Source organism: Wolffia australiana, chromosome 15 (genome assembly GCF_029677425.1).
Source record: "Wolffia australiana isolate 7733 chromosome 15, ASM2967742v1".
Classification (NCBI taxonomy): Eukaryota; Viridiplantae; Streptophyta; class Magnoliopsida; order Alismatales; family Araceae; genus Wolffia; species Wolffia australiana.
Window position 1 is genome coordinate 7,955,754 of NC_135849.1, and position 12,626 is coordinate 7,968,379.

Consider the following 12,626-nt stretch of genomic DNA (forward strand, 5'->3'; position numbering starts at 1 on the left):
TTTTTTTGTGATGTTCGCCCACCCTCATCTACGCCCGCACGCATTCGTCCACTAATCGACCTCCGCGCTGCCCGGAGCCTGTTGTCGTGTTGTCCTCCCGCCCTCATCTGTTGACCTGCCGTTGTCTGCCGGCCAATCCACAGCGCCATCGGCAGTCGCTGTTGACACCGTTTGCGCTCACGCGATGAAGGTCGTGCCTGTCTGTCGTATGCACGTCTGGATGCCACATCTCTATTGATTGCATTCGCCGGTCAAACCACGCACACGCCCATACAATCACAGCATTGTGATCCCTATGCATGCTGCATATTCACGATGGCAGACCGGCCATTCGGCCTCCAAGTGCCACATGTTCTCGTGCTGCTGCGCCACCCTACGCGTGCGCGGTGGACACCGAGCCCCTCGTGACTCACTGGTCACCCCATCAGCCGGACGCTGTGCGTCCCCATGCCGTTCTCATCAACTCAGCGTGGGCACCGCCAGGATACAGTGCCACGTCACTATTTTGTCGATCCTCAGCCAATTGAACACAATGTGTTCTGGTACTACTGTCACCGCTTGGCGCACATATCGTCAGTGACAACCTGATCCTTAAGGGCATGTACGTTGAGCCACAGTAATCGCTCGAGCCACCTCACGGTCGTACTCTCTCTCTCCTCACTTTCACACTCTGACAGACTGACACCTCACTCTAGCGCCGAGCCATTTCCTCCTGTCGAGCTATTGCGTGGTCTTCCTCGACATGCCTCCACCGTACCTGCCTATAGTGGTTGCTTCACCAAAAAGGATATCGACGACGGGTAACATCACCGATGAGGTAGCTTGTTCCCCTTTGCTCGTCTATTACATTACTTTCTCTAGTATATTTTTGGATGCACTCCACCGTGCTCAGGTTAGTTTATGGGAGAGTTTATATCTTGAAAACTACGATACGAATGAATTCCCAAGTAGGGGTTGAGCACGTCTGTTATGTGCGAGCACCAACAGAATTATTACGCTTGACGCCATAGTCAACGTCGTCGCTCTGGCGAGGGCCAGAAGGTCACCGTCATCACCGGTCGTCTGCCCCGGAGCTCGGCTTACGGCGAGACCCCACGAGTTGGGGCTTGCACATACATCTTTCTAGGTTCACTGCATCACATAGTTTCATCTCCTTAATGAGTTACCCATTGGACGACGTCATCAACGACATCCAATATCAAGCCTCTTTGGATGGCCAGCGCCGGGATAGCATGGGGGTGGCGCTACCACTGCACTAACCCTTTATCTTTAATATATATATATATAATCCTTTTAAAAAAATTCTTAGTAATTTATTAATTTAAATAATTTATAGGGTAAACCAATTGCAAAAACATCTGGAAAATTCAAGAAAAATTATTATTAATTTGATTAATTCAAAAAAATCAAAGTAAAATTTATTTAGGGTTGATAAAATTATGAAAAATATAATTTTAGATTTATTGAATGTAATAATTTTTGGAGTTAATTATTATGGCCTTCAATAAAATTCCATACAATTATTTAAAGTGTTTTAATAATTATTCCTCGAATTTGAATGCATGAAACTGATGTTTCTTTACTGGAATATTGGAAGTATTTCAATAATGGTGTTATATTACATTTGCTTTATGGTTGCATTTGTGATATAAATATGTGAAATGATGAATATGTTGTGGATAATAAAAAACTTAGATGAACTAAATGTAGGTTCCCTTAAGTTAGAGGACCAATCAGATTGGAATGTGGAGTTGACTATATGAGATAGTCAACTTACACTCACACATACAAATTCATACGCCACACATGAGTTATTACATGTGCATATGTTAATATCACGCATGAGTTATCACATGAGTTATCATTCATATGTTAATATGAGATATTACATGTGCATATGTCGTCGAAGAGACCATGTCAAATCCTAATCTCTAAAATCTGAAGAACTTAAGAGCTGCAACGCAAAAGTGACGAACTTAAGTATAGTCTCAGGATCCAAGTCCCTTTAAAGCTAGGTTGGTGGAGTCAACTCTAGGCCTATTTCTTCGGGAAGAGGAACTAAGAGCTAGTGTGTGACACGAGGTCGAGATAGAGGAATTGTGTAGTTTGGTGGTTTTATACTCCAGGATTACACTCAAATCTATTTTTGACCAGAAACAATGGTCTTGCTCAGACCAAACTCAATGGTTGGTGGGGGTATACTCTAAGTCGCATGAGCGTTAGGGACCAAAATATGGTTGGATATTGCAAAGAGTTGCAAGTCCCATGAGATGGGTGTTCAGTAATGTGTATAATGATTGGTGGGAGTATACTCCAGGTCATATTAAACATGTTGAAATTATGATCCCGACTCGGAGATGGTCGGTTTCTCTGCTTCCATACACTTGAGGGACGTATGAAATGATAAATTTTAGTGGGAGATACATATTAGATGATCTTAGAATCTGCTTGAACTAGAAATTCAATATATATATCTCGTGCAGGCAAATATGTTGTCGTGCAACCTGATACGTGGCATAATGGTTGCCAGCTGATTGACCAGACCAAACTTTATTGATTGGCTCAGAAACTTGAAGATTCTCCTTGAGTCTGAATACAACTATTGAAAGAGGCATCAAAATATATGAAAGAGGCATGAAATGGAATATTAATTTATTCAATGAAAATTTAGATTCTTCTTTCCTAATGGAGGATAAATAAATATGTGGATTACTACAACATATCAAGATACGTAATTTCCCGCATTTATATATAATCATTAGAGATACTTTATTCAAACTTCTCTTTCCCCTTATTATGACCAATCATTAAATAATATCCTTGTACATTGTTTACAGCTTTAATGCATCAATTTTATTGGCTCTAGTGTTTTTAAAGGTGTCATATACAGAGACAAGTAATCCAAATCTGTTGATATGAAGAACAAGAACAAAGGGCAGCATATTGGGCCATAACCGACATGACAAAAAGGCGTGTTTCTGCTTTTGAGTTCTTCAGCTCTTACTCTAGTCTTTGTTTCAGCTACCAATTAAAAAGGTATTCCAGATAAATACCCTTTCAAAAATTCCTCCTTGTATCAAATTTTACAATGTTTTTTTATCAATCAATGCAGACCAATTCTAATGCTCAATATCTCTCATCGCACTGAACTGTTGCCCATATTGAGCACAAGGTGTAAAACTGCCACCAGCAACACACGAACGAAAGTAAACTATTAATTTCTAGTTTAATTATTAGATTATAATTTTCAGAAGTATAAATTTTTTTATGACAGATGGAATTTTTTTATTATAAAAAAGTTTTTACTTATTTTACAGAAGTAGTTTATATTAGTTTGGTCATATTTGCCTTGAAATTAGTTTTCGTACAAAATAAAAATATTAAATGAATGGTATAAAATACAAAATATATTTTTATTTGAAAATCCACCTCTTCTATACATGTTTTCTATAGATTGGAACCTTAACTGAAACTATTAAACAAAATTTCACAAATCAGAATTATAAAGTGGCATTCAGTCCTAATTTCTATTTCATAAATAACATCACCTGAATTCATGTTTTTATATTCACTCTTGGGTTTTTTAACTTATGATGGAAATCCCAAAGAAAATTGGATTCTCTCTTCTTGTTTATATCCTTTTAGTGTCGATATTGTAACTTTAAGCTATTCATGATTGATTTTTCCTTTCATGTTCAGCTTATGTATAGTGCTTCAGGATAGGATTTATATATTACTTTTATCTTATGCCAAAATTATCTTACGTCAACATGCATATGTCAGCAAGCCTAATTCCTTTTTTTGTTTCTTAGTGTTGAATTTTGAATGGGAGAAGTTTTAATTTTTTTGACAATCATGCATATAAAGTTAGAAAAATTTTATATTTTTTGAAAATTTTTAGTAAACAAAATTTTTAGAAAAATTGGAACTTAAATTTTTTCAAAGTACTCTTGTGTAAGCCAATTTTATTTTATTTTTCTCTACTTCCAATACAAATCCTTATTTTACTATATCATATACAAGTGATTTGAAAATTAGTGAAAATTACTGTGTTCACTATGCCTTTTAACTGATCAGCAAACAGTTTTAAGTCTAAAAATTAATCTACTAAAATAATTGACCAGATGTTTCACTCATACAATACTGACTTCCTGATCTTCCTTTATAGATCAAATATCAAACACAAATTGAGATATTTAGGGATAACTTGACCAATTTAGTCTTGAGTTAAATTTTTATTTAATGATACCACTATGTAATGTTTTTAGTAGTTTTCTACATATTCACAAAACGTTCACCACTATGTAAAGGTCTTGATTCTGTATACTGAAAATCAGCTTTTGGTGAGTGATACATGGAATATAAAGTTAATTAACATCTAAGAACTTGTACAGAATACTTTTCATAAATATTTTTTTAATTAGCTATGTTTTTCAGATATTTAATGCCAATAATTCAGATAAATTTTTTTATTTCCTTTTAATAGACCTCATGTGTTTTTCTCAGCCTTAAGTATTACAGTGACATCAAAATTTTGGTTCTCATTACTTACGTGGATCCACTGCACTATATTTCTTGATAATATTTTAGTCTTTTTAAATTCAATGAAGGCTAATGTTTTAAAAATGATTATTAATATCCATCATTATTGAATAGGCAAAAAAATAATATGCGTAACAAATAAAAACATTATTATGTCCAATGAAGGCCAATAAAAAAATTATTTATTTATACAAACCATTTGCATTTATAGATTTTTAGGGACGTGTAAGAGTTTTGTGAGTTAAGAAACTAGGGAGCTATTGTTTGTGAGTTAAGCTTATCTGTCTGCATAATAATATTATTCTAGAAATATCTTGATACCTTTTGTTTATCTTCATCTTCATTGTTCCAGTATTAAGGATAATATGTTTTATCTGAGTGTGTGACATCAAAATTATCATATCTTTTTTTTATTTAAATTTCCCAAATATATTAAATTGTATATCCTATAATTTTTTAGAAGTATATTCACATATTTTAGTTTTTTATATCTCGTGATATCTATTCATCTTATCCACTGTATTTTCGAGAACAAATATCAATTGTATCATTATTTTTATTTTATTATTAAATAAAACATTATTACGGATTGTGTATGATATACTGACTTTTTACTGCTTAAGAAATTATATCACTTTTAATTTTTCAACAAATATTTGTTTGTCTTGTAATTTGACAAGAACAATGTGGCAGGAAGTTTTTTCAGTAATATATAAACAGTAGAACATAATATTGATACCATGAAAATAAATTTATATCTAAAATTATCTTGACAAGAGTTAAATCCAACATCATAATAATTGAAATTTTCTATATCACATAAGACACTATTACTATTAGCCAGTGGTGTAAACTCACTTGAGTATTCAATATTTGAAATGTATCTTACAAAATTGAGGTCTCATCATATAATAATAATCTATCATCCTTATCTCATTGAATGGTGAAAAAATATTTTGTCCATTATGGTTATGTTTTTTATAAATAGGATAAATTTGGAACACTGAAATTGAGGCATATATTTGTGAAATCACACATTTCCAATAATCACAACCAGTATGGAACTATAGGCGACATACATTTCCCCTAAGATAATCTATCCCATTACTTCACACACATTATTTAAGTATCGAACCCCATTCATGAAGAGTGCAACATTCTATATTTGAAATGTGTTGTTAAAACTGCTTGACTTCTTGAACTTAAACAGTAATCCCACAAAAACACAGAAACTTAATCAGGATTTTTCTAGAATCTAAAAGACAAGTAGACCAAAATATTAGGAAAATTGCAATGCTTTCAAGCACCATACAATTACATTTTTTCCAATGACACATTATGCGTGTGACTGAATTTCAAATGATGATTTATATGGGGAAAATTTGTGAATTTCTTGTACACATGATATTTTAATTTCCTCCTGTAAATTAGCCAAAAAATTCAAATTCCATGGGTTCTGAACAATAAAAGTGATGGGATAATCGTATCTGGACTATTTAAGAAACTCTAGGGCCTTTAGGGAACAAACTCCTATGAATAAGATATACTTTCAATTCTTTCTACTTGTTCTGGAGATTGATGTTAGAGAGAATCGCTTTAGGTCAAGGCTTTCCCATGACCCAAACTGGCAAATCTTATTGAAGGTGTTTTGTTCATTCTTGAAGTACTTTCTTAATATAGGAAGCCAACTTTGAGATAAATAAAAAAACTTAAGTCAGGCTAACTTTAGAGAAATATTTTCCTGATTGATTTCATTAAACGATATGCATAAACTTACTGATAAATAAATTTTCTCTATCCTGGCTTTGTCGTATTCTTCAAGTCTAATATCAAGTTTAGTACTTTTTCATAGGGGCTTGAACATTAACCATGGTTCCCCTTCATAGAACGAATAGACAAGTAAAGTAAAATGATAAATTATTTGTAAAACTCTGAAGTAGCTTACAAAAATAATAGTGACTCTAATTTGAGTTTGGTTATTTGTCACATCCCAAGATAGGATATTATGAAGGGACATGGCACTTTTAACGCAAAGCAACATCCAGGGACTTTTTTCACCCTTGAATCATCTCGCATGTTTCATTGCACATTTTGACATTATCGTGTCTAAGGTTCATATTATCTGAGTATGAGGTGACCCTAACAGATCTTATATTTTTAGGATCTGGATTTTATGACAATCTTGGGCTAGCGGATTTATATAGTGAAATGTAAATGTTTGGTGACTGAAAGAAATGAAACTTCTAGAAGTTCTGTAACACAGTTTTTCTCTCTCCATCATATTCCTCTATTTGTGTTGTTCTCTCTTACCTCAACCCTATTATAATCAACGTTTTGTCAACTGCCACCATCTTTATCTGCCAATCTCACTAGCCCTATCATCTCCATCCCTATTTTCTGGAAATGACACCACATTTCTCATATCCCCTTTTTAATGGAATTTAGATAAATGGAAAAAACTGGCTGAAGATTTAACAAAAAAATAATATTCTTGATATTATAATTAGAAGTATGCATTTGTTTAATTTTAAGACATTCAATTTTTTAATTGTGGAGAAAAGAGTTTGTCTCAATCTAGAATCATCCCATCATGTTTCTTATTACTGATGTGAAGAGTTTGATATTCGATAGATAATCTATCTTAAAAACTTCATTTCAATAAAAGAAAATTAGTTTTCTTTTATTGAAATGAAGTTATTAAGATAGATTATCTATCCAAAATATCAAATTCTTCACAAGGGAACATTTCTACCTGTAACTTTGAATTCTTGAAATTTTTTAATTGATAGAATTATGATATAAAATTTATTTACAACTAAAATAAACCATATTTATGTGGTTTAGTGCTTACACAATAATATATTGTTAATTTTTCTATTTTTGAAAATATTTTGAAAAAATTATAAATATAAATTTGATATATTTATGAATTTTATGTTGATTAATTTTTTGCGTTGACGAAATATTTTTCTGAACATCAAAGACACTTATTTTTTCGGGCTTTAGTGCACTTGGTGGATCCTCAAAAGAGGACCAATATGTTATTGATCACCCAGATGTTTTCTCAATTCTTGTCACCTATTTTGCTTTAATTTCTATGTGACTTGTCCCCCATAACATTCAGATTGGTTAAACCCTCTTCTATGTGGATTGGTCCCTTACTCAGAATGACACTCTATAACAGGTGCTTACATGGAAATATAAATTATATTGCATGCGTCATTAAGCACTATCTTCGGACTGAAATGAGCTTATCACCAGGATGACCAGTAACTCAAATAACATAAAGGCTCTTGGAAGCTTGAGGTGCCCAAGGATAAGGCTCATCAAATGGTAAATAATTCAACGGAACTCTCGATCTCTGTTGCCTGAATATTAAAAGCGCATGTGTCCATATAAATCTTGCGTTTATTCACCTACGAGCAATATATGTTGAATGTTCATCTTCTATAAATATTGCGTTAGTTACAACTAACTGTGCATGACTGCTGCTTCGTTTAAGATTGTTTAAAATTTGAGAGGTTATCCTCTGGCATGCCATGTCTTGATTCTTGTACTTCAAAATGAGTTAAACTTTTAAATATTGGTTTCTTTAATGATCGCACTGTGGAAAAAGCAAAAGCACCAATCATACCGCCCAAGATGAGAGTTATATTAACGTTCAGTTGCAATAATCGTAAGTAGTGACGTACTTATCCTGTCTGTTGACAAACAAAAATGACAACACAAAGATTTCCATACTTGAGCATACTAAGTATTTTAAGTGACCTCATCCATCACGCTGCTGGGTAGACATTATTTGCACTAGAGTCTGATAACAAACATCACATATATGATTCATTCATCAAAGAGGGTCACAAGAGGCCACATGTGTGTTCCTTATTAAGAGTTTTATTCCAGTTGACAGGCACTCGGGATTGACGAGGATTTAGCTGCATCCCCCAGCTGCGAAGCCGATCCTGTTCCCGATGTTATCATGGACCACCTCGAAAGTGATGCGGGACACAAAAATAGATTCATGACATAAAATAGCACAAATATGTTGGTAATTATGATTCCTTGAGGGTGATCCGAAGTCGGTATAATCTTATAGGAATGGATTACGTAAATGGAGCAGGGGCTCTACAAGGCACTTTGGTAATACAATAATGTGATAACTAATGGGAATATAGTATTTGAAATGATCGTCTAAAGTGTAACACAGAAATTCTAAGCAACTCTCACTTGAGCAAATTAATAATTATCATGAACCATATATATCTCAAAAGTTAAGGTGTCTCAAGGTACCTGAGAGATGGGAGCCAATAGCTTGAGTATCTTGATGTTGAATGGCCTTGAGTTACGTTGAACTGCAACTCCACGAGTGATGTAAACAGAGAAAAGGGAAGGTGTGGGCATACGGATAAAAAGGAAATGTGAGAATTGATCTGCACAAGAGAAGGTTGATGGGTAAGATGCAAGGAGTGGAGGTGAAGTGTGAGGTTGGAGGAGTTGGATGGGACACGGTGTGGGAATTGGTGAAATGAGGAAGAAGGATGATTGAACTAGGTGAAGATGGTGGGTTAATTTGAAGGGAAGTGTTCAATGATGGGGAATGGTGGGGATAAGTGAATAGGTAAGTTATGGATAGGGAATTATGGAGAAAGAGGAAGAAGAAACCCAAGAGGAGTTGACAATGTTGAAGTAGACAAGCTACGAGCTCGTTCCGTTGTCGATCCGTTGCCCGTTGCCGTTATCTCCAAAAGGAAATCACCAAGAATCACTCTTTTCTCACAAAATAACTTCACAATAATTCTTCAACAAAAGATGTCCATACAAGCAGGCTGATGGCCCTTTTAAAGGGAAGGAAACATGCAGTTACAAGGAAAATAAACTGTCAAATTCGGAATGGTGGTTAAAGAGAAATGGTATAGAGAAGGGTGGTTCCACGTAGAGAATGTAGTGGAGAAAGGTGAGGGGGGAGAGGTTATGAGAAAAGTCAAATTGGAAGTTATGAGAGAAAAGAGAAAGAGAGAGAAATTAGAGGAAAAGAAAGGTGGAATAGTTAATAATTGTAGGCGGTTAAAAAGGATGAGAGGAGAAGAAAAGTCAAATAGAGGAGTTGAGTGAGGAGAGAGAGAGAAAAGAACGTGAGAGAGATGGGAAGAAAAGTCAAATAATAGAGAGAGGAGAGAGAGAAAAAGAACGGTTAGCCATTTCCCATCACTTTGAAGAAACGTGTGGCGAGAGAAGAAATGAAACGAAAGAGAAGAAAAGAGAGAGGAAGAGAGAGAAAAAAGAGGGAACCCTAGGAATATTGGGTAATCATTCATCAAAGAGGGTCACAAGAGGCCACATGTTTGTTCCTTATTAAGAGTTTTATTCCAGTTGACAGGCACTCGGGGTTGACGAGGACTTAGCTGCATCCCCCAGCTGCGAAGCCGATCCTGTTCCCGATGTTATCATGGACTACCTCGAAAGTCTTCTGCTGAGTGTTCCCGATGATTCCCAGACCTGTCGGTGACGCGTTTCCTGCAAAGGCAAGGCACGATTGCCCAGCTCTGACCTGGAAAAAAACCCCTGAAAACGGAAGTGGGATCGTAGCGCCGCTGTATATGAGTCTGATCACAGGATACGTTATGGTGCTGAAGGTCCTGAAGTCATAGCAGGTATCTAGTATGCTCACTGCCGGCCCCAACGGATATTGAATCATGGCTGCGCGGAAGGCTGTCCGAAGTGCGGTGTATGCCTCTGGGGGAAGCCGTGTGATCACCGTCCCCGAATCAATGATCGTCCCCGGACCTCGGAAAACATCCACCGGGATTGGGAGCGTGATTCCTCCCACAGAAATGCCGATAAGGTCGATGAAGTAGAAGCCTGGGGAGCCCGGCCTGATAACCAACGGTGTGTACACTGCGTTAGGACTTAAGGGTTGGCCGATGTTGAGGAAGCCGGTGGTGCTGCTCGAGGAGGGGATACAGTAGGAAAATATGTTCCCCAGTGCATTCGAGACCTGGGCATTGAGTGAGTAGGAATTGCGTCCAAGGCCAAGAAGCCCTGCGACGCCCCTGAACAGCCCTCGGTTGTCCTGCCCGCACCCGAAGACGAAGTTTGTAAAGACAGTGGTCTGAGTCAACGCAAACGTATCAGCAGACAAGAACCCGGTGGTGGAGGAGCCATCGCCATAGCCGACCTGATAGACGCAGGTCGTGCCCGAGCATCCACGGCGGGATAGTCCAAGGCATGCAGGGTCGGTACAACCGATCCTACGGTAGGTGAATGAGAGGGAGGGATCGAATACAGGTTCTACTTGGGGATAGCAGGACACGAGGCAGGGCCTGCACTGGATCCAGCTTACGAAGCTTCCTGTGTCGAAGATGACTGTCTGGGCTCTTCTCGGGGTGCCAAAGCCGACAGTAACTACGTAATTACCAGAGCCGAGGTAGGCGCCGCTCCTTGCAGTAAGGATCACTTTAGATCCGAGCACCAAGGTGTCGTTCTCTTGAGAAGAAGAGCCCGACGCGATCGTCTGAAGCGAAGAGACGCGTAGATTGTCCTCTGCAAGGGCTTTAATAGCGCCATATCTTCTGGCGGGCTTTGCCGAACAAGGACCGGCGCGATGGACAACGGGGATAGCGCCGTCGCGAAAGCCTGAAATATCAGATAATTTCGTTAAACTTTGTGAAGATAAAAACAACTGTTCATTCGTTGTTTTGAATGGTGGGAAAAAACTCCTCCCATGAAGAGGTTACGGAAGCTGTGGGTCAACCTTTGGATCGGGTGCAGTTCGGGGAAGACACCAGGCTGGAAACCAGCACGGTTTCGTAGGTGCTTTCTCCGTCGGCTTGAACGCCAAAGCGCAGCAGGAAGAGGCACAGGATACCGAGAGGATAAAAGGAAGAAATCTGCGCCATTTCCTGTGGTACACTGTGTGTAGGCAAGAGTATGTGCTGTCTATATAGACAGTTCAATGTTAGCAACCTGCTGGATAATAAGCAACGCAACGGCATGAATCTGCCGGTTGAAAAATGTAATCTCTGATGGGGCTTTTCTGAACGTGCCCGTATTAGCCTGGACTGTTAGGAAACTACGCACCACAATCAACTTGATTTTAAAGTCAAAAAGGAGATTCATGTTCCGAAGTCTCCCACCTTCGGCGAAAGTACATCCCAGTTCAAATGATGGTTTATCGGTCACTCTCGATTTTAATCGTTGACAATTGCTAAGTCTCGCTCCCCCTCTCCCTCTTTCTCTCTCCCATCATCTATCTCATTCTTCCCTCTCCCTCTCTCAGTCTTCATCTATCTCTCTCACTCCTCATCTCTCTCTCCGTCTATCTTTCTCCCTCACCCTCTCTGTTCATCTATATCTCTCTTCCCCCCCTCTCTCTCTCCGTCTATCTCTATCTTCTTATATCTCTCTCTCTCCGTGTCTTTCTCTATCTCACTCTCCCTCTCTTCCTCTGTCTCTCTCTTCATCTATATCTCTCTCTCCGTCTTTCTCCCTCCCCCTCTCTGTTCGTCTATCTCTCTCTCTCCGTCTATCTCTATCTTCGTATATATATCTCTCTCTCTCCGTCTATCTCTATCTTCGTATATATATATATCTCTCTCTCCGTCTATCTCTATCTTCGTATATATATATATCTCTCCGTCTATCTCTATCTTCGTATATATCTCTCTCTCTCCGTCTCTTTCTCCATCTCCCTCTCCCGTTCTCCATCTCTCTCACTCTTCCTCTAACTCTCCATCTCCCCCACCTCTCTCTCTCCGTTTATCTCTACCTTCGGTCCATCTCTCTTTCCCTCGCCCTCTCCATCTCTCTCTCTCTCTCTCTCTCTCTCTCTCTCTCTCTCTCTCTCTCTCTCTCTCTCTCTCTCTGTATTTAAACATTCCTATTATTATATGTTTCAGTCGACCGACTTATGTTATGGTTATATATTCTCGTTACAATCGTTACATAAAGGGCTTTGACATTTGCACCAGTCATGAAAGAGATTGCACGGAGCGCAGAGAAAGCGACTCCTCACCTTTCCTGACCGAGCCTCTAAAGTATTCGAGCAAGGATCTACACGTAGAAGACGCAGAAGTCACTCTCACGCTGAG

At 37.9% G+C, this 12,626-nt stretch overlaps 1 protein-coding gene across 1 annotated transcript; it reads right to left on the reverse strand.

Moving 5' to 3' along the window:
* Positions 1 to 9,315: 9,315 nt before the first annotated feature.
* On the reverse strand, positions 9,316 to 11,586 carry LOC144713189 (aspartyl protease family protein At5g10770-like). Its single transcript, XM_078587703.1, has 2 exons — positions 11,291 to 11,586; positions 9,316 to 11,172 (listed from the first exon to the last, which is right to left on the reverse strand). The coding sequence occupies exons 1-2, from the start codon at positions 11,529 to 11,531 to the stop codon at positions 9,938 to 9,940; spliced, it is 1,476 nt and encodes a 491-aa protein (XP_078443829.1). The 5' UTR covers positions 11,532 to 11,586; the 3' UTR covers positions 9,316 to 9,937.
* Between the last annotated feature and the right edge of the window lie 1,040 nt (positions 11,587 to 12,626).